The 22,627-nt window shown below is 36.1% G+C and overlaps 4 protein-coding genes across 5 annotated transcripts; 3 read left to right on the top strand and 1 right to left on the bottom strand.

Moving 5' to 3' along the window:
• Nucleotides 1–13: 13 nt before the first annotated feature.
• Nucleotides 14–10,984, bottom strand: LOC145229378 (beta-1,4-glucuronyltransferase 1-like). Of its 2 annotated transcripts, XM_080094709.1 has the most exons (12): nt 10,925–10,984; nt 6,255–6,468; nt 5,913–5,976; nt 5,609–5,716; nt 5,171–5,287; nt 4,557–4,710; nt 3,348–3,517; nt 2,952–3,044; nt 2,299–2,427; nt 1,809–1,958; nt 258–331; nt 14–194 (listed from the first exon to the last, which is right to left on the bottom strand). In XM_080094709.1, exons 2-12 carry the CDS (start codon nt 6,398–6,400, stop codon nt 86–88), a joined length of 1,314 nt encoding a protein of 437 aa, XP_079950835.1. In that variant the 5' UTR covers nt 6,401–6,468; nt 10,925–10,984; the 3' UTR covers nt 14–85. The 2 variants fall into 2 exon arrangements, with proteins under 2 accessions (XP_079950835.1, XP_079950841.1); XM_080094715.1 differs by lacking the exon at nt 10,925–10,984 and having other exon boundaries at nt 6,255–6,851.
• Nucleotides 7,299–13,089, top strand: LOC145229408 (uncharacterized). The gene is made up of 8 exons (XM_080094749.1): nt 7,299–8,106; nt 8,642–8,808; nt 10,055–10,208; nt 10,942–11,095; nt 11,685–11,769; nt 11,970–12,047; nt 12,163–12,382; nt 12,677–13,089. Exons 1-8 carry the CDS (start codon nt 8,046–8,048, stop codon nt 12,754–12,756), a joined length of 999 nt encoding a protein of 332 aa, XP_079950875.1. The 5' UTR covers nt 7,299–8,045; the 3' UTR covers nt 12,757–13,089.
• Nucleotides 13,090–13,333: 244 nt separating this feature from the next.
• On the top strand, nt 13,334–18,146 carry LOC145229393 (uncharacterized). The gene is made up of 8 exons (XM_080094726.1): nt 13,334–13,491; nt 13,884–14,050; nt 14,405–14,558; nt 15,228–15,381; nt 15,931–16,015; nt 16,192–16,269; nt 16,971–17,181; nt 17,707–18,146. The coding sequence occupies exons 1-8, from the start codon at nt 13,410–13,412 to the stop codon at nt 17,784–17,786; spliced, it is 1,011 nt and encodes a 336-aa protein (XP_079950852.1). The 5' UTR covers nt 13,334–13,409; the 3' UTR covers nt 17,787–18,146.
• Nucleotides 18,147–18,342: 196 nt separating this feature from the next.
• Nucleotides 18,343–22,609, top strand: LOC145229403 (uncharacterized). The gene is made up of 8 exons (XM_080094736.1): nt 18,343–18,524; nt 18,990–19,156; nt 20,034–20,187; nt 20,369–20,522; nt 21,082–21,166; nt 21,343–21,420; nt 21,651–21,861; nt 22,142–22,609. Exons 1-8 carry the CDS (start codon nt 18,443–18,445, stop codon nt 22,222–22,224), a joined length of 1,014 nt encoding a protein of 337 aa, XP_079950862.1. The 5' UTR covers nt 18,343–18,442; the 3' UTR covers nt 22,225–22,609.
• Nucleotides 22,610–22,627: the final 18 nt, after the last annotated feature.

The following is a 22,627-nucleotide window of genomic DNA, read 5'->3' on the forward strand; positions in this document are numbered from 1 at the left end:
TATTGACAGCCGATTAAGAACGAACTTATTTTATTTCCTAACAAAACTTTGCGTAAACAGATTCGATTTTTGATCTGCCACGTCACTATTGAGGTTCCCATGACAACCGCGCGGTGAGTTTCGCTCCAGCGACTTGGCGCTTGTTTCCTTGGATACGGTTCGAAACTTGACTTCGACCAGCTCGGGGCATCCCCCTGTGACGTAGGCAAGTTAATTTTAGATCGCGATCAGTTTGAACGTGAAAAATGAAAACTTACTTTTTTCCACGTGGGTTCCATTGTTCGATGGGCGAGCAAGTACGGTTGGTGTTGTACTTCTTCTGCAGGTCGTCCTGAAAACAAATATGCTGAAAAACTTTCTGAGGTGAAACAAAAGAAATTGATCCGCTCTGCAAATCATTGTTAAACGGCAACAAGTCTTGGATTTTGAGTCATTTTGTCGGAGTTCTACCATACAGCCCACTATATTTGACTGTTTAATAGAAATAGACAAAATCTGCAGACATAGCTGTTTGTTTTTACTTCGCTTTTTTGTTACTGTGAAGTCCATTGTGAACTTTGATTGAGGAAATTTGTGTTCAGGTAAAATTTTGACAAAAACTGTGATGCTAGCAATTTTATTTTATTTTTCTTGATTCGGAAAGCTTTTTGTAGACCTCTGCCATTGTAAAATTTTATATAAAGACGCCGACGAGCTATGATCTATATGCGCGGTCAAATCTAAAACAGAATACGTTTGTCGAAATGAATTTAGATGTTGTCTCAATGAAATACATCTATACGTATTAGAATAGTTGTTTACAAGTTTCTTTACAGAGGTAGAAATACTTTGCAAGTGGCTCCTCTAAAATACGCAATCTACGCAATCTACTTATAAAACGTATGCAACTTTTAAAAATGTTGACGGTTAGGGCTTTTAGGGTCTGGGTGAGGGTTTATAATAAAAATAACACTATAATTTAGTTTTAGATGCCCAGTTTAGACTTAATATTCACATATGTGTTGAGAGTGGTACTAAACACCGTATGGTACCGCATCACTTGTAAGAAAATTAGGCCCAAAAGGTATCTGAGATTAAATTATAAAGTTATTTTTATTACAAACCCTCACCCAGACCCTAAAAGCCCTAACCGAAAACATCTTAGTTAGTTTTTTTAGTAGCTTGCGTAGATTGCGTATTTTAGAGGAGTCCCTTTTTAAGTACATCAGAGTTATAACAAATTCAAACCGAAATGTGTAGTGTACAAGTCCGAAACATAGGCTATATGGTTTAAACCAGATTTAAAACATACAGCCCGACTTAGGCCTAAAGGTTTTACCAACGTAATATTAGGACATAAACTTGGCTAAGTTTCAAGTCGAGCCCAAACCGTTTTATTTGAACAGTCTGAGCTGTCATCCGATACAATTTGCTCTATTCATAAATGTGCGATGAATCGACTCAAGCGCAAAATGGGCGTGAAAGTTAGATTTTCCAAAGCTATTTAAATAATTAGGGCATAAATGTGTCCAAGTGTAAAGTTAAGCTGAATCACGCCTCTTTTACTAGGGCTTCTCGAACTCAAAGCCGACTTACAACACTGCTACTGTACATGATGTGCTACAATTAAATTTAGAACAAATTTCCTGGAGCCACAGCAAAATAATCCGAATCGACCTTACAGTTTGTTTTACCAACGCAATCTGAGATGGCAATTTGTCCAAGTTTCAAGTCAGGCCCGAATCAAGCCCATTTTATTTCCACTTAAGCCCGAAACCAGGACCTGACTTTGCTGCACTGATGAATAAGCTTCCATGCCGTGATCTCACCTTGAAGTGATAATTGAAGAGAACCCAGTTCTGAGCGTTGTCGACATCTTTGTTGGCGTAAAACTTTCCCGCAAACTTCCAGCCGTGATGAGTTAAAAACGCGTTGTTGAGAACAGCGAACTTGTAACCTGCCACGTGCATTTCACATATCTGTGACGAAACAAGTGTCGACTATGTTAGGACAAAGGATTCATTCAGCAACAAGCTATGTTACACCAGTCTTTCTTTTCGTTCCATGCGTTTACAGCTGATAAGCTAATAGAACAGTACATAAATCTGTTTGGAGCCTGCTTGAGTATTAAGTGAATTAGTTTACATTTATTTGTGTACAGAACTAAGTTTTAACAGGCCCAACAGAGATTTCGATCACACAGCCTAGCTTGGACATGAAATAGTGAATTAACGTTTGCCAAATATTCAAAAGTTTGCAACCTGCACACTGTAGAATTTGGAACAAAGTTACGCTCATATTATGCTGACCAAGTGTTACCTGTTGTATTCGATCGAACCCGTATTGCTTGAATCTTTCATCAAACATGGGGACGTCCCTCCTCGCGATGTAGAAAGGTTCCCAGCTTTTGTCCCAAACAGCCTCAAACGCAACTTCCAACTCTGAACTCTACAACAATCAACTTGTTACAAGCGCTGGTGGAAAAAGATAAAACTGGTAAAACCGCCGATGTTGAGCTAAGGAATTGTGCTCTCAAATGCAGAGGGATTCGAGCAATACCAGTTTTATATGGTCTTAGTTTGTTTTTAATGTTTCGGATTCGAAAACTATGAACACTTTTCGACATGCGACACTACAAGTTTTAAACTTGTTGTTATGTTTCTCACTACTATACGCATTTACAATGCATTGTACTGTTTTAATGGAAAGCTTATTTTGTGAGAGAAGTGGTTTAGGAAGACCATGCACACCGAATGAAGAGCCGTTTGGTCATTAACAAAACTGCCAGAGATTTTGCATGCAATCTTTTTTTAATGCAAAGGCTTCAACAATCTGAAATAGCAACAAAATGACGTTTGTTAATGACAATAGAGGTTGTTGAAACATTTGCACGTATTCGTTGCGTATATACAAGACAGCGCAGTGGTCATTATGAGAACTTTCAGATATAGATTTCCAGACCGACAACGAACCTGTGGAGCAGTTTTCCATCGATCGAAGTCTTCAGCTTTGTGACACCACCAACATGTCTCGTTGTGGAAAGGACGGATCGTTCCCTTGCGAACCTGAAAATATGAGGATAAACTCTTAGCATTCTGTAAATGGCAATCACAGCAGCAGCAACATAAAGTGACGTTTCATTGTATAGCTCAAGGCCAAATTAATTCTATTTTAAATGTTGTTCCAAATATTTACGAGTCAATGATTCAACATAATTGATAATGTCAAAATGTTTTAAAAACAAGTACCACTGACCGCCAACATTTTGTCTGTTTGCGACAAAGCGATGACGCAACAACAATATCGCTGAGTCATGACGCCACACCCACAGACTGCGACGTCACAATGATAATAATGAGGTCATTTACCCCAGACAGGACATCGCTTTTCTTCTCAGGGAATGGCAAACCTTCCAATACTTCAAACACAGGTAGCACGTATGCTGACGTGTCGGTTACTGATTGGTCGAAAAGATTACGGCGGCGGGCGAATTCGGCGAATTGATGACGTAATCCGGTGTTAGGCATGACGTCAATGTCTGTAGAAGTTATGACTTTATAAAGGATCACTATATTTAAGTGACGATCGGATCCTAAGCTTTGACGACTTCGGAAGCTTCTACATAAACTTGAAGCTAAACATTTCGATTTTGTTTTTTTCCAATGTAAGTTATATTTGTGCAACTTAACGCAAAATTAGCTGCGCGTATATTGGAAATACCGGATTTCGTTCCTACTGGATATAAAAAGCAAACCGGAATATTTTTGTATCTTAAGCTGCACCAAGTATTTCCAAAGTTGGAATCGAAACAATTTTTAGATGCATAGAACAGCTTGAGGCGGAAAAGTGACAAGTATCGCCAAAACTTTAAGCTAGGCGAGGTGATGTGATACTTTTCCTTTAAGCTAGGCGAGGTGATGTGATACTTTTCTCGGCCCACAAACATAGTTAATCACCTAAGAATAGAAAAGATGTGGATACACCCACATAATATGGATATACCCACATAGTAATACACCCACGTTAACAACGACATAAAGGTTCAATGACCATTTAGTCACCAAGTTAATAAAATGTAAAAGTCATTGCCCTTCTGAATGACAAATTAAATTACAATTTGCAGGTGAACAGTAGCATTATATATAGTACTTTATCTCATACAGATATTGGTTGTATTTTGCGTGTGTTTTACTGTACAAACAGAAAAAAAACCATTTTGCCTAGCGGTTGTACTATCTAGAGTAGACTTATTACACTCTTAAAATCGCAAGACCCACAAACATTGAATCTATAAACTGCCACTCCAAGTTCCAAAATACAATGTCGCCACCCGCATTTTGTCTATTCAATCATACATGTGCATTTTACTACTGATCCATAAAGCGTAAACTATTGTAAACATCAAAAATATCCCAAACACTCACAACACAAAAATGATCAAAAGAGAATTGAAATAAACACAAAATCACAGTTTGGTGTTCTTTCATAGTTTCGGTTACAATCAGAAGAGAAACCAAAACGAAAAACACCAAGTTCGCTGATATAAACGTTTCACATGACCGAGGTATGGTACGTACCAACTAACAGCACATACTGGGTGATAACGCCTCTTCTTGCTGCGTTCCTCAGTACATTGTGTGGAAACGAAATACCGACGTCATAATTCTGGTATCCGTAATTCTGCAGCCGCTCAAGGAGTTCTTCACAGGAAAGATCCAGCCATGAGCCCACCTATACAGAAAACATTAAGGTTTAAGTCAAATACGGCGGTTGTTGTGATATGCACAGTCGAACAATGTCGTATTGGGGAGTTTTGATATTTCTTTTGCCTGTTAACTAATAACTAATAGCACATTGCAGTCTAAAAATGTGACAAGATTGTCAATGATATGACCTTGAAAGAATAAGGCCATTCATTTGCATTCATTGCGTTACAGACAAGTTAAAGTGATGCAAAGATAAAACCTGTGGTCACTGAAACATACAGTGTGTAGGCTACTCAGTAAGTTCGCTAACTATTCTGAAAACAAACGGTCATCAGTGCATGCCAACTACGTTTATTTGAGTTAATTTCCACACACACGACAAGAAGACAATGTAAATTATGAAGTCTGACATTTTTGTGTGTTTACGGTGCAATCGACAGCGGATACAGATAAACTACATCTTGTGTAATTAAACGCCCCCTTACCAAAGCCAGGTCTCCAAGTTGTTCCGACGGATAAACAAGATGGAAGGTCACGTGTTTTCTTATTTTTGGGAAGCACCGACGCAACATGGTGATCGAATCGTCTGTGTAACTCGCATCCTGTGAAATAAATTTAACTCACAAATTCTAAATAAGTTTAGAATTTCTTTTGAAAAAGATAAGTCACAGAAGGCCAGGCGTAATACTGGATCAAACCGATCATTCCCAAATGGCAATACACAGGCTTCAGATAAACATAGTTTGCGCTGCGATTCGAACCCACAACGGGAGCTTATCTGGAGCTGAAGATGTCAGATTGTTTCGCAGGGTATAGCTTTAGCATTATGCGAGTCAGACACGTTATAAAGCTCAAACTATAGAGGACACAATTGTTGGGCAGGTTTGGACGCGAATGAGATAAACTGCAAACAAGATCCTCACCACGTTCGGCGCAAACACTGAACAAGATACGGGTCCGTCCCATCGTTCCAACAGCTCCACCAAGTGGTGAAGATGGTTGACGCTGCATTGGGTGGCAAGACTGATGTCCTGAACAGAGAAAGCGGTTAACGACTAGGCTATATTTTTTTGCGGTTTTTGTCTAGTTTATTTTTCATATGCTTTATTTACGTAATGTGCAATATAATTCAAAGTGGAGAATGATTTACTTAAATCCGTTTGGCTTGTCTGTTTATAGTTTAACATAAAGACGATTGCATGATATTGCACAATTTCAGCTACTCACATTAAATTCGTAATCCTCTGGGATTCCGTCGGACTTGTAGAAACGGACAATCCTGTACTGGCCGCTGTAAAAACAAAAATCTTGTTGTATAGTTCTGTAAATAAAATTACAATACCATCGCCAAGAAGCTACACCCTAGTTTAATTGCTCCAGACAATTTCGTTTCTGTTTACTTGTGCACAAGATTTCAGTGCCACAGTTTTAACCTTATACCTATCAGCGGTAACAGTGTACGCTACAAAGACTGTTTTATTCTTTCAACTGGCGGAAAGACACAACAAAGACATTCCACAACCGGTTGTTAACAATAGACACCTGCTGCTTATGATTGACAACACATACCTGTAGTCGAGTGTTTCACCTGTCATCAAAATGCGTTTCTTTCTTACATTCTTTGCACCAGGTTTGAAGAAAACGATAAAAATGACGATTTGAAGTAAAGCAACAACCACGATACAATGACGGAGACGACACAGTGCAAAACCCATCACGTGATCGGTGACGTAATACAGATATCAACAAACTATGGTTGGACAATTAACCAACATTGTGGAACCTATAAACATACATCCATTAAGTATTATGTACAGTGCATAGGCTTCACTTTCATATTTGCTAAGAAAAAACACTTGGTTAAAGAGTTGAACAGGCACAACCTGAAGCGTCCAAGAACTATACAGTGCATAACATATGAGCTTCTGTTGACTTTTAGGATATATTTGTTGAGAATAACACTTGGTTGGTTAAAAGTTGAAAAGGTACAACTTAAGCGAGTCCACAACGTGATCTGTGTAGTAAAATTACTACAAACTGCATCTGCAGTACATGTGAAGGGCCCCGGGCGGTAGCCTACTTGTTGGTAAACGCAGTATCATAGTGATCTTAAAATTAGTTTTGTGATTAATTTAACACACTTTTATGTTGAAAGCAATAACAATTTCATAAACAAAACTTCGTTTTTAACATAAAAAAGTCGTTGTCACAGTTCCACCAGAATCAAACCATCGCAGATTTGCTACAAATCTGTTCCTTTACAACCCGTACAGACACAAACATTGTTTTGACATTTGAACGCTCGAAACAAACACAAACTTTTAGTCTGCTGACGTTAGAATCTTTTCTCATTTAATTTAAGTCTAAAAATAATCAAACAGTTTTTAAGCTGAGTCAGAATCACTGCTATAGTTAACTTTCACTTCAAATCAATTACCTTGGTCTGGTGAAAGTGACTGGCGATATTTGGGGCAACGAAGCGTAAAGATGCCCTCGAGCGATTGGAGGCGATTTATAAAGCTCTCGAAGCGACACCGGCAATTTACAGATCAGATCCCCAAGATTTGCTGAAGCCTTGGTGAATTCGGAAGGTTAGGTTGAGCCTAATATTACTGAGGTTGCGTTCAGGTGATATTTTAGGGTTTAAAATATTTGAAGTACGATGATTAGTATTAGATGGGGTCAGTTTTGTATTGGAATTGATCAGTAAATGTATTATTATGTGATTTAATATTACCGATGTAGCCAACGGAGATACGTAGCCTACAAATGTCGATAACTTTGACAAAAAAAAAACGCCCGCCATTAAGCAGTGCATGATTCAGGGCAATTTTAAAGCCGTGTAGTTTAAGCCTTGCAGTTGAATACACAAAAATGTTGAAACACATTCCAACAAGTTATAGCATTGCAACAAATTGAAGTGCGCGGTACCGGAATGTTGAAATATTGGAAAGCGTAAGAAGATACCAAACACTTTTGTTCATGAGGGGCAACTTGCAATGTGCGGACTCTCAATGATTTTACATTTTTACACAGATTTTTCTTTGCCATAACGTAAAAACACTTTAGGGTAAATAGAAAGTGAAACTAGAACATTTACCAAGAAAATTACAGGAGTTCGACGTTATTACTAATTAAATAATTAGACAGAAGATCGGAAATTGACCTGCCACTGCACCAGGGAAATTGTCGATAGTTTCGATATTAATTATATCCGTAACCACTTCAAGCAAATCCGCCACGAGCAGTTTGAACTTGTAGGTCAACTACCGAGAATTTCAAGTGTTTTAATTTCCTCCACGCTTTGATCTTCGTTTATGTTTCGCAGCAACTTTTGTTTTTGTTTGTAAACACGCAACAATGTTTCTCAAAACTTTGCTGTCACTCGCGCTGTTCGCACTCTACTGTCATCTTCCCATCGGTAAGATTTTGTATTTATTTTCGGTTAAAGAATAAAAATCAAGTTTATAATGCTTACTTTTTTACCACCTTTAAATGTAAACTATTCCGCAGCCATCAAAATCAGGATTTGTTACAGAAGAGGCACTGTTTGTTGGTGCAATGTAACAAAAGTCAGTGCATGCATTTTGTAAAATCGAAATAGTCCAAAAATGTTTTTGTTCAACATCCTTTCTAAATCCAATGATAAACAATTCGGTATGATGTAAACACATTGACAGTGAGCTACATTTGTTGGAACAAGCACAACGATACTTATTTGCTCAGTTTTGAAACGAAATCCGTATTTAAATAAGTTATACATAGTGTATTTTAGGATAAGTTGTGTCGTTTTGTGGGTGATAACTGGGCTTCATACCCAGAGCTGCGAGGATGCTAAACCAACAAACGTTATAAAATTTCGTAATATACAGGAAAGGTGGCGAAGTGGGCCGGCGTTTTCAAAGGAGTCTTGAACAGAAAGCATTACTTGGATTAAATTGTTGAAATTGTTTCAGGTCGATCAGAATGCAAGATATTACTTCCACGACGAATTAGTGGAAATTACAGTTATCCCAACCACAGAGCTTGTGACGGTGTGCCAAGTTGGGAACTTCGAGTCCACAAGAAACAATCGGTTCGATATGTTTTCACAAACATGAATCTTGGTAGCGGATCGTTGGTGGTAAGTTGAAATGCACCAAGTCAAGTGGTACGGGGCTTTGTATGACAACAGTCATGTTTACAAAACGTCCGACTATAATTTTAAAACTATAATTATAAAACCGCCAAAAATTTAAAGCGAGCCGAAGTTTTTCCGCTCACAGCTGATTATTTTCCAAATTACATCATTTTTTTTTGAAATACCAACAGAAGAGTCTTTGGAAAGCCCGCGGAAAGGCAAACCGTAATTTTTTGCCGAAAACCAGCCCATTTAGTCGTGAAAACTTTCCACCCCTCTATGATGTTGTGTGAGGTTAGCTAAGTGTTGGTGGCTTGAGGTTAAGGCACCAAAAAGGTCACTTACGTGTACAGATAGGGTTTTTATGCGAATTTCGCAAAAACGGTTTTAGATTGATCGATCAAACTTTTTTTTACTTAAATACCACGGTGGGTCAACCACTGGTGTAACATAAAGCAAACTATGCCTGAAATGCTGCCACATGCAAGCTTGAGAAAGTTTTTAATAAGTAACAAAAAGTTGTAAGGATTTTAACTTTGGCATGATAGCGAAATATAGATCGAAACACCGGTTTACACAGAACAGTTTAAAATTGGTGTGAAGATCTGGTTTCCTTTGGACCAGACTTGCAACTCTTTACAAGGGCTTGCCGCATAGAACGAAACGCTAAACCACAAACCATTGGTATATATGCCAATGCCATGGAGCACGATTAAATAGGTACGCTCGGAATGACGAATCGCCGGCAGCTATTCAAGATGCATTTGGCGATAAAAATAAGAGAAATAATTAGGTTGAAAAAATGTAGTCTAACCCGAATGGGGTTCAAACTTGCCAGTTGAGTGAAAAAGAGTTCTGTTTAATTTACTTTCAGTAGGCCTAAAACACTCTGCTTTACTGAACTTAGAATTTGTCATTTCATTGAAGGAGATATTGGCTTGTCGCTTGTGTAAAGTCCACGGACCATGGCACCACAGTGGAAGTAATAGGAACTGACGAGTCCTAATAGATCGAAACGGTGTGCACTTTCTGCAAATTTTTTTATCATGTCTGCAACTTGTGTTGCATGCAGGTTGCAGAATTATGTGTGTTAAACCTGACTTTTACAGCGTTTGTCTAAATGTTATCAACGAAGGATCTGCCCCAAAGCAGATACTATCACTTTCAAAATATGTTGTTTGTCACCTGTTCCGACCCAGTTACCAACCGTACAAACTTTCTGCTAATTAACTATTTTCTTCCTTCACAGATCCAACAGAAGAAATGGGCAAGACAGCCTTACGTCACACGTCACGTGATCAGCGGTAATATGACGCAGGCTGAAGCGGTGATTGAGTCACCTTACAAGTTTAGCATCGTTAAAGCTATGGGCGCTGTGCGAAGTTTCTACACAAAATATGACGGTAGGTTCTGTGGTCTTGGTTAAAACTCAAAGTAAGACTTTTTTCAACTAACACCAAGATGGCCGAGTGGTTACCGCCCCACTTTGTGTTCACAAGCTTGTGGTTATAATTCCATCTCGGTCGTTTATGTTTTCCTGAGCAAGAAACCCGGTGGTTCCTGACGGGTTTACTAAATTGAGATCTAAACTACAATAATTGAAGCCGCAATAAAACAGGCAGCTCGACGACGGGCTTATTGTGAGAATAGCGCATTCAGGCGTTGCCCGTCCACCCAAACAAACAATGTAACATTTTAAAGTGTTCAATTTTTATTTCTATTGAATAACTTTTAGTTGAAATAAACTCTCGAGTAAGTAATTTAAGGGAACACTTCAAGAAATAAAACACAAGTACATTAGTTTAAAACCTATTTAATATTTTAGTAATGTCAAATTCAAGTTCAATGCTTTATAATACGGTGTAGCTGCAGCGCGTTTAATCATGACCAACGAATTGTGCCCTCCACTTTTTTTGCGCCCCATAACGTCTCAACGTTGCGCAGCTATTTCCGGCTTGGTGATTGTTCAGTGCAATTAAGTCCTAACTAGTCTCTCCAATGTACAAATAAATTTACATTCGTACTACAGACACAGATCCTAAACACATGATTAGGCCTCACACAAGCTCAACAATCAATTTATCAATACAAGCTTGCAACGCATTTTAAAACTTCAAACCTTATTTCCCTTTGTAGTGTTTTTCTGCCCGATGCCTGGTCCATCAGTGAGGAACGTTGCTTGTTCAAGAGGTTGGAATGCAAAATATTCATCATGTCTTTTCCAGTGTAATCAACCCGAGTATTATCCAAGAAGTCCAAGATATATGCATTTTCAAGAGTCAACCTGCAGGTAATGAAGTTTCAAAGTGGTAATTACAATAATACTTCGAGTCAAGTTGTAGTTGGGGCCGGGTTTAGGCACGAGATTCACCTTTGGCATATTTGCCAATTTTAGGAACTGTTTGGGCTCCTTCAAAACAAGAGGGTTTGCTGAAAAGATTAAAATGTGACAGATATTTTTTGAAATTATTTGACTGGCAAGAACCAGATCTAAACCGTCAACATTTTGGGCGTTGTAACACAATGCTAAAATCATGTATAGCAAAACAACGAATAAAAGGGGATGTTGATTTACTAAAACATCAATTGACGGTTAGAACATTTACACTGGATCAGTGGTTCCCAACATTGGGTTCGTCAATCGCCAATGAGTTGAGTTTGTTTCGCCGGATGAAGCAAATCGTAGCAACACAAATGCGTACCTGGGAGTCTGTGAAAACATATTAAAAAAAACAAGAATATTTCTACAGGGAGTTTTAGGAAAAAACTTTACGCATAATTTTTGTAAAAAGTTTTCTATCAAAGGTAAACCTATGCACTGAATGATAAAAACAAATTGTTCCTTGTGATGTTTATTTCACTTGTGTTAACATTCACAGGGGGAACCGGCAGTGGAGCGTTAACCCTTCACTTCGATGCATGACAATGTCGGAATTGGAAAGACTGTGTTACCTGCAAGAAGGGGTGAGTTTAAAATCCTACATGCAGACTATGTTGCAATTTCATGTTTGTTTACCTGACCAACACTACAAAAAACATTTCATGTTAATTTTATTCATGAATCAATAAACTAAATAATCCTTCTGCATTCAACCTTGTAAACAAAAACAATTAAATCACAAAAACTTTGTAAGTTTTTTACACTTTGTGCTTTTAATTTATAGACTTGTCCATTTTCTCCAAATGAATTGCTGGGATTCTTTTCAGAGAGCGACCCTCTTCTTGTGAATGACCCTTCTGCAGTAAGTTAATGTCGATGCAAATTTGGATTGAAAAAATTCTTTGCAAATAAAATAAGATCAAAATGCTGTTGAGTTTATTTGTTGATTTTTAAACACATACTCATTTGTGTTACAGCCAATCAAATTTGTTTTACTTCCTCCGATTATTATTCAACCACCTCCTCCTCCAATTGGACCAGGCGTTGCAGAAGGTAGAGTCAAACCACCCATAGCGGCAGGTGCAGCAGTATCACCACAGATCGACTGGGACAAGTTCTGCTTAGTGAGACCAGTTTGTAATCGAGCATCTCCAACTTCCAAGGAATATGCCACAGCCAAGTGTGGCGACTTTCCAGGTAAGAATTGTTTTCAAAGACTAAAGAGTGCATTATCATGATATTTGGTTTTCAATCCATAATTCGCAATTTTTGATACAGTGTTTTGTATTTAATTTAATTTGCAAAACCAAGTTTGAATAACAAAAAAAAAAAGAATGACTTACAAAATTGTTTCTAAGTTTTAACAATAAATAAACTGAACTATGATTGAAACCAGGATGAAAAAAATTTGAACTGAAAAAAATTTCACATCACTTGTTTTTATTACAAATTATTTACACAATATAAACTCACTTTAACACATTTGTTTAGCTGAGGACACTTTGGCAAGAGCCCTATGCATGGTCTGCAGATTTGTTACATTCACATGTAATAAATTTAATGCATTATAACGATGCTCAAGACTTGTCATGTTTGTTTTATAGCACTTTACTTGTGTTTCTTGAAGTTTTTAATAAGACTAATGGCTATTTAAAAAGAAGAAATATATGACACAATTTATAGCCTTGGTAAAGTTATCTGTGATGCTGCTATTGTATTTGATTTGTATCACAAGCTTATAAACATTTTTTACCATTACTGTACATATTTTAATGCAAACTAAAACAAATAATGTTAGTTTAATTTTTTATTAATATATTTTGATGATGTACCTTTGTACTGAATACATTTTTGTTGTATTATGATTGTCTTAAAATTCTAACAATAAAGATTATAAAACCCAAGCATACCTTGTGTCTGGATTGTTGTGAGTTTGTTTGCTTTGAGTCAGAAAGCAAACAAAGACTGCTGAGGTAGACCACTTTGTTTGAGTGAACAAACAGTCTGCAAAACACCGGAAATAGTTTTTGCTCAGAACAAAATTTTAACTTTGCAAAACTTTAAGACATTAGTGGATGAAAACCTGTGCATTGAGTTAGTTCCGGAAAACAGAAATGATTATATTTATTATATTTTAGTATAGCTTATTTTGGAGAATAATATCGCTAGATTTTCAGAAGTTTCATATTACAATAAAACTTGACATTGACATTCAGAAGACAATATGAGATATGCAGTTTATGTGTTGGTCATTTGTGTGGTTCTGATGGTTGTAACAGCTAAAAAAAACAAGAGACCAGAAAATAGTAAGTTTTAAAAATTTTATTTGAATGCTGCAGTGTTATTTTTGGTCCTGACATAGTCGGAAAATGGTATGCATGGCAATATGCTAATTTCCAAGGAATTTACAGCTGTTAAAAAGGCTAATTTTCACTGGTGCCTGACATTTAATTCAGTTAAAACCATGAAATTTGCACTAAAAACTTTAACCAGTTCAAATGCTGAAACCTAAAATTAAAAGCAACAATACAACCAGAAACTCATTTTTTTAATTAAGGAAATACATAAGCATTTTTTGATTTATTGCAATAATTTATAACTGTTGTGTATTCAAAAAAAAAAAAAACTTTTGCTACACTGGCATTTCAACTGCAAAATGCTTTAAGTACTACTTTTTTAGCCAATAAAATAATTGCAGACCAACCAGGATGCAAGATAATGCTTCCACGACACTTGAGTGGAAATTACAGTTACCCAAACCATAGAACATGTGATGGTGTGCCAAAATGGGAATTGAGGGTTACCAAAAAACAATCAGTTCGATACGTTTTCACAAATTTAGTGCTTGGAAACGGATCAATTGTGGTAAGTTTTAGGCCTACTATGCCACACGTATCTGTATTAGAGCATTTATATTTGGTGTTAAATTTTGAGCATTACTCATACAGGCAAATCTTGTGTTATTATTTCTGTGTAAATTTTGTAAAACCAATGTAAGTGAAACAAGACTTTGCAAGTGGGTGCAGTGGGAAAACAAACAAAGTTTCCCATAGTTTAAACAGAAAATCATTTTGTATCAATAATAAAAACTAGAGTTAATATAAATAGGTGCCTTATTATACCAACTGTGTTAAATAACAAACCTACCACACACAACTTGTCACTATTACTAAAAGCTGCATGAAACTTAAATAATGGTACCAACCCAATTGCATACAGATCCAACAGAGGAAAAAGCGAAGACAGCGTTTTGTCACTCAACATGTGATTAGCGGTAACTTGGCACAGGCAGAAGTGGTGATCAGTTCACCATACAGACACTCCATTGTAAAAGCCAGGGATGGTGTGCAAAGTTTCAATGTGAAATATGATGGTAGGTGTTGTAATCAGGGAGTCGAACCGAAACTGAACCCACAAACCGGTTTGAGCAGTTAATTTCATTAAACCCGAACCGCTATTAACGATTTTCGAAAAACCTGAACCGGAGTTGAACCCCATATTTTGTTTGGCGTTAGACCTGAACCGGAACTGAACCAGAAAAAAATGCAGTCTGTTTTGGATTTTGTGATTTTTTCAAAACAGCTCAATGAAGAATACACGAGATAGCACTTATAGGGGACAGGTCAAAACTAACAATCCACAGGCAAAATTCTTTTGGAGTGTGATATGGCCGTAGAGGATGGGTAGAATTAAATTGAAACGAATGACAATTTAAACCGGTTTGAAAACCGCAAACCGGATAATTTGCCCTAACCGGAACAAAACCCGAAAATATACATTTTTAAAAACCTGAACCGAACCCGAACCCTTAAAAACAAAACAAAGTGAACCCAAACCGAACCTGAACCGATATGACAAACAGTTCGACTCCCTGTTGTAATGCAAACTTGTTTAAATAAAACATTTATTTTCATTTAATATCATGGTATATTTTTAGGGGATTTGAAGGAACATTGTTTTTGTTCTTATCAACTTACTATTGCTCCTATAATGACACAGCACATTCAAGATAAAAGCTACCAACTTCATTTTAATTTTGCAGTATTTTTCTGCCCGATGCCGGGTCCATCAGTGAGGAATGTGGCTTGTTCAGGAGGGTGGTATGCAAAGCAGTCATCATGCCTGTTTGAATGTAATCAGCCAGAGTATTATCCAAAAAGTCCAAGATATGTAAATCCCCAAAAGTCAATCTGCAGGTAATGGAAAATTGTAAACAGGTAATACCATATATATATATTTGAAAATACGGCATTCTTTCTGGTGTCGCGCAATTACAATTTAAGATGAAGTTGTAAGTCAGGCTTGGATTTTTTTGAGTTTACTTTTAATAAAGTAGTATTGCTTCAACCTTAACTAGAGGAAAAGCTTGAATATTGTTTGCATCCAGGACCATTTCGTTTCTTGTTGTCTGTTTTGTTTTTATCCTCATTGGACAATGCCTAAATGCTTTGTGCTCACTATAAGTCTGCTGTCGAGCTATCTTTTTAATTGCCAGTCCGTTAATTCATTTTTTAATTGTTTTTCAATGAAGAAAGTTGGTGACTTCAGTTCAAACCCTTCACTGTAACTTGATAAATTTATGTATTTGAATAAAAACACAATGGTTTTTACATCTACTGCCCTTAATTAGTCAAAATCAACTTAACATTTTAGGCACTTATTATATCGCTAAGCTTAGTCACATAAATCAGGTGTCAGTAAGTTGTTCTTTGTAATGTTTTGTTTACTTGTGTTCATATCTGCAGGGGAAACCAGCAGTGGAGTGTAGACCCTGCACTTGGGTGCATGACGTTGTCGGAATTCGAAAGACTGTGTTACCTCCAAGTAGGAGTAAGTTTAAATCTAACTTACAGACTATGTTGCAATTTCACATAAAGTATTGCCTTTGAAAAGTTTATACAGAAGGAGTACACTAAATAAAGTGTCATGGGTTCAAAACCCTTTACAAAAACAAAAATCATATACACTTTGAAAGTTTTTTGAACACTTGTGCTTTAAATTTTTAGACTTGCCCATTTTATTCATCTGAATTGCTGGGATTCTTTTCAGAGAACGACCCTCTTCTTGTGAATGACCCTTCTGCAGTAAGTTTATGTGGATACATTAGTATTTTGGTCTGTAAAAGCACATTACCACAAGGGTGCACAACCTGCGGCCATACGTTTATTAAAATATATGTACTGGCGGCCATGATGGAAACGAAACTCTTTTGCGAAACATTTTGACTTTTAAACTGCTCTAAACAGTTTTTGTTTTACTAAAAAGAGTATTACCAACCTAGTACGCATCAGATTTTTGTACGCGTATTGTGTGCAAACAAAACAGGTACCACAAGCATTACAATATAGATTATTACATCATAAACACTTAAGACTGATCTTCATGCTGTGCAGCTCAATCTGTGCACCACGCTGAAAATTAATCTGGCCTTTTTGGCGCTATTAGATGGTATATAAATTTGTGTGTGATATAAACCAATTTCTTTACACCAGTAATTTTAAAACAAAAATAAGCATGAAATTGGCGGCCGTTGGTGAAATAAGAATCTACTATGCGGCCGTCATAGCAAAAAGGTTGTGCACCCCTGCATTAGCAGATATTCACCTGAAAGTTACATTATTTCCCTGACTAGTCCCAGCAGCACATAGATGCAGCAGGTGCTTAGTGCTGTCAAACTTGGCAATAAAAAAATCCTGTGACACAAAGCATGATGGTGTACCCATATTGGGTAATCTGTTGTTTGTTCTTTTTTCCATTATCAAATTCACACCTCTTTATGTTGCAGCCATTCAAATTTGATGTAATTCCACCAGTTGTTGTGCTTCCATCTTTTTCTCCACTTGCACCAGGTGTAGACGGTATAGATCAAGCACCAGAAGCACCACAACTATTGCCACAGATAGACTGGAATAAGTTTTGCTTAGTGAGGCCGGTTTGCAATCGGGTTTCTGCAACTTCAAGTGAATATGTCACAGCCAGGTGTGGTGATTTTCCAGGTAAGCATAAAACACATGTCAACATTTTTGTTTTGTCTTCGGAATTGGAATTTTTGATATTTCCCTGTTTTAAATTAATTGGATACAACTGGGTAAAACCAAGTTTGAATGACAAAATTAAACACAGTAAAATAGCAAGTATAATGTCATAGCAGACTACAAAAATCAGCGTGTGTGACAGGGTGGTGACCGACGGATCTGTCTACACTTATCAAATATACAAAATATACTTAAAAAGAGCAACAGACGATCAGCGTCAGTGTATTATTTCATATAAAACAGAAATATTAATTTCGCCTATTTAGGCATTGTCAGTTTCCGTCTTATTCAAGTTCTATCGTCTGCTGCTGTTTTTGAGTATATTTTGTACAAAATAGAATAGCTTACAAATCTATTTTTGATTTCGAGAACAAATAACTGAACTGAGCACCTGAAAACTGGGATGTAAAAAAACTTTAAACAATGCACTTCACTTAATATTTTTATTACAAATTATAGCCAACTCACTTTAACACATATGTTTAGCTGATGATCCTTTAGCAAGATCTCTATGCATGGTGTGCAGATTTATTACACTGACATGTAATAATTTTATTGCATTATAACAATGCTCAAGACTTGTTGCCTTTTGAGTTTGTTTTGTAGCCATTCACTTTAGTTTTTAGAAATTTTTAGTATGACTAAAGGCTGTTCAAAAAGAGGTAGTATATATATGACACAATTTATAGCCTTGGTAATGTTGGGAAAGTTATATGTGAACTGCTATTGCATTTGATTTGTATCAAAGGTTGAAAACATGTTTTACCATTACTGTACATATTTTATCTAAATTAAAACAAATAATGTTAGTTTAATTGTTTATTAATATATTTTGATGATGTACCTTTGTACTGAATAACTTTTTGTTGTATTATGATTGTCTTAAAATTCTAACAATAAAGATTATAAAACCCAAGAAAAGTGCATACCTTGTGTCTGGATTGTTGTGAGTTTGTTTGCTTTGAGTCAGAAAGCAAACAAAGACTGCTGAGGTAGACCACTTTGTTTGAGTGAACAAACATTCTGCAAAACACCGGAAATAGTTTTTGCCCAGAACAATAATTGACACTACATTACTTTAAGACATAATTAAATGAAAACCTGTGCATTAAAGTAGTTTTACAAAACAGAAATGAAAATATTTGTTATATTTTAGTATAGCCTTATTTTAGAGAATACTATCGCTAGATTTGCCGTATTGCAATAAAACTTGACAGATATAATGAGATATGCTGAATTTGTGTTGATAATTTGTTTCGTTCTGATGGTTGTAACAGCCAAGAAAACCAACAGACCAGAAAATAGTAAGTTTTATAATTGTATTTGAATGATGTAGTGTTGCTTTGGTCCCAACATAGTTAAAAATGCTATGTATGGCAATTTGCTAATTTTTTAATAATTGACTGCTGCAATGAGGTTTGTTTTACACCTAAAATAAACGAAAGATAGAAAACTTTTCAAACTAAAATATAGAATCAATCATGCCAAACTTTCAAATTTGGTTGATTCTTTTTGGCATGTTTTTGCAAATATATTTAAACATAAGTAACACATAAAGCCGGCATTATTAGTGTCAAGTAATGCAATATAAATTTAGGAAAACAACAATACAACCAATTTTTAAAAAAATAATAAAAATACGTAGACGTTGTTTAATTTATTGCAATAATTTAAAATTGTTGTGTATTCCAAAAAAACTTTTGCTACACTGGCATTTTTACTGCAAAAATGCTTTAAGTGCCATTTTTTAGTCAATAAAATAATTTCAGACCAACCAGGATGCAAGATAATGCTTCCACGACAAATAAGTGGAAATTATAGTTACCCAAACCACAGAACATGTGACGGTGTGCCGAAATGGGAACTAAGGGTTACCAAGAAACAATCAGTTCGATACATTTTCACAAATCTAATGCTTGGAAACGGATCAATTGTGGTAGGTTTAGGCCTACTATGCCATGATGTATATGTATTAGAGCAGGGCTACTCAATTAGTTTTGTGAAAGGTCCAGATAGAAAAGGTAAAAATACCAAAGGTCCAGACACATCTGTAAATAATGCAACATGTCTTAGCCAACTTTGGTTATAGGTAATGAGGAAAATAGTGGTACAAAATTAACACATTTCTTCAAGTCAATTGTTTCTGTCAGCAAAACAAAAGCTTGAATTGGGCACTGACCATAAATTAAGTTTTGACACGACAACATACAAAATACAGTTTATCTAGTTTTGCAGGATTACTTCCTAAGCCCTAAGGTAGTAATTCAAAATTCAGTTATTGCGTCATAGATACAATTGTGCGGAAACAATCGCCGTTTCGTTAACAGTCTATTGGAGTTTGGAAATACGAGCTCCTAGCAGTACTCCAAGAATCGCTATGCGGACTCGAGTTAACTGTCGCTACATAGCAACTATCAAGAAATTAACACACAATATAGCGTATGTGGCCGGAATCAAAAGACCGTTGGGGTCCAAATGCAACGCCCCAAAGGGACGGATTTGGACCGCAGGCCGCCATTTGAGTAGCCCTGTATTAGAGCATTTACATTTGGTGTCAAATTTTGAAAGGTCACTTGCAATTACAAACAAATGTTAAGATTTCTGTGTAAATTTTGTAAAACTTGATTTTGAAACATAACAAATTTTCTCCATCCCAAATAGAAAATCATCTTGTATCAATAATTAAAACTAGTGTTAATATAAAACCGAGCCTTATTATACCATCTGTACTAAACAACAGAACCTACCATACACAACCCAAAATTTTCAATAATTATACCAATTATGATTGGTACCAACCCAATTGCATACAGATCCAGCAGAGGAAAAAGCCAAAACAGCGACTTGTGACCCAACATGTGATTAGCGGCAACTTGGCACAGGCAGAAGTGGTGATCAGTTCACCATACAGACACTCTGTTGTAAAAGCCAGGGGTGGTGTGCAAAGTTTCAATGTAAAATATGATGGTAGGTGCAATGCAAAAGAAATGCAAACTTGTGTAAATAAAACATTTATTTTCATATAATATCATGGTATATTTTTAAGGGTTCAAAAGGAATATTTTTTGTTCTCATCAACTTACTATTGCTCCTATAATGGCACAGCACTTTTAAGATAATAGCTACCAACCTCAATTTACTTTTGTAGTTTTCTTTTGTCCGATGCCGGGTCCATCAGTGAGGAACGTGGCTTGTTCAGGAGGGTGGTATGCAAAGCAGTCATCATGCCTGTTTGAATGTAATCAACCGGAATATTATCCAAAAAGTTCAAGATATGTGAATCCCCAAAAGTCAATCTGCAGGTATTGGAAAGTAGTTAACTGGGAATACAATATATATTTGAAAATATGGCATTCTTTCTGGTGTTACTTCAATTACAATTTAAGATGAAGTTGTATGTAAGGCTGGGATTTTCAGATTCGAGTTTAGTTTTGATAAAATGGCCTTGATTCGACTTAAACAAGAGGAAATGCTTTATATTGTTTGCATCTAGGACCATTTTTTTTCTTGTTGTTTGATTCATTTTTATCCGTATTGGGCAAAGCCTAAATGCTTTATACTCACAATAAGTGTGCTGTTAAGCTGTCTATTTAATTACAAGTCTGTAGAATCAGTTTTTATTTGTTTTTTCGATGCAGAAAGTTGGTGACTTCAGTTCAAATCATCAGACTTCAGCAGAACTTGATAAATTTATGTCTTTAAAGAAAAACACAACGATTTTTTTAAATATACTGTCCTAAAACTAGTCAAAATCAACTTAAAATTTTAGGCACTGATTATATCGCTAAGCTTAGTCACATAAATCAGGTGTCAGTAAGTTGTTCTTTGTAATGTTTTCTTTACTTGTGTTCATATCTGCAGGGGAAACCAGCAGTGGAGCATCGACCCTGCACTTGGATGCATTGCGTTGTCAGAATTGGAAAGACTGTGTTACCTGCAAGAAGGAGTAAGTTTTAAATCCAACATACAGACTATGTTGCAATTTCACATAAAGGTATTGCCTTTTAAAATGTTCATACTAGAGCAGTAAACTATAAAAAGCTTCCTAAGTTCAAATCTTTAGCAAAATTGAAAATGATATAAACTTTAAAACTTTTTTACACTTGTGCTTTTAATTTTGAGACTTGTCCATTTTCTCCAAATGAATTGCTAGGATTCTTTTCAGAGAGCGACCCTCTTCTTGTGAATGACCCTTCTGCAGTAAGTATCCGCAATCCATTATTGTTTTGGTCTGTAACAGCAAACTAGCAGATATTTACTTAAAATAACACATTTCCTCCTTAACTAGTCCTTGGCAGCACATAGAGGCAGCAAATGCTACTAGACAAGGCTTTTAAAAAATTCTTTGACACAGTACATAATGGTGTAACATATTGGGTAATCTGTTGTGTTGATTCTTTTTTGTTCATTCCTCCCTCTTTATGTTACAGCCAATCAAATTTGTTGTAATTCCACCAATTGTTGTGCTTCCATCTTTTTCTCCACTTGCACCAGATGTAGAAGGTAGAGATCAACAACCAGAAGCACCACAAGTATCACCACAGATAGACTGGAACAAGTTTTGCTTAGTGAGGCCAGTTTGTAATAGAGTTTCTGCAACTTCAAGTGAATATGTCACAGCCAGGTGTGGCGACTTTCCAGGTAAGTTATTTGCACAAAACACATGTCAACATTTTTGGTTTTGTCTTCTGAATTGGAAATTTTTGTACCTTGTTTTAAATCTTTTGGATACAATTGAGAAAAGCCAAATTAGAATGAAAAAAAAACAGAATAGCCTACAAAACTTTTTTTGATTTTGCGAACAAATAATGGAACCGAACATCTAGAAACTGGGTTATATACAAAAACAACTTTAAAAAATTCACTTTTCTTGATAGTTTTATTCCAAATCACAGTCAACTCACTATTACATATGTTTTAGCTGAGGATACTTTGGCAAGAGCCCTATGCATGGTCTGCAGATTTGTTACATCCACATGTAACAATGTCAAACTGTTTGCTTGAGTTGAAAATAACACCCAAGCTCATCCATCAGCTCCAAGTTATCAACACAATAAGTTGATGTGCACAAAAACAAAATGCCAACTAGATGGTTTGTTGCCTGTTAAGTGGCTTAAAAAGCATGACTAAAATTTGTTACAAAAGAAATAACCAAATTTGTACCCTGGATTTTATTAGAAGCAATTGTTTGTTTTGCTGCCATTGTATTTAATTTGTATAACAAGCTTGTAAACCTTGTTTTACCATTACTTTACATGTTGCAATGTAAATTGAAACAAATAATGTTAGTTTAATTGTTTATTGATATATTTTGATCATGTACCATTGTAATAAAAAATAATTTATTTGTACTATGATTGTTTTAAAATCCCAACAATAAAGATTAAAATCTGAGAAAAGCACTCTC

Source organism: Phallusia mammillata, chromosome 1 (assembly GCF_965637545.1).
Source record: "Phallusia mammillata chromosome 1, kaPhaMamm4.hap1.1, whole genome shotgun sequence".
In the NCBI taxonomy this organism is placed as follows: domain Eukaryota; kingdom Metazoa; phylum Chordata; class Ascidiacea; order Phlebobranchia; family Ascidiidae; genus Phallusia; species Phallusia mammillata.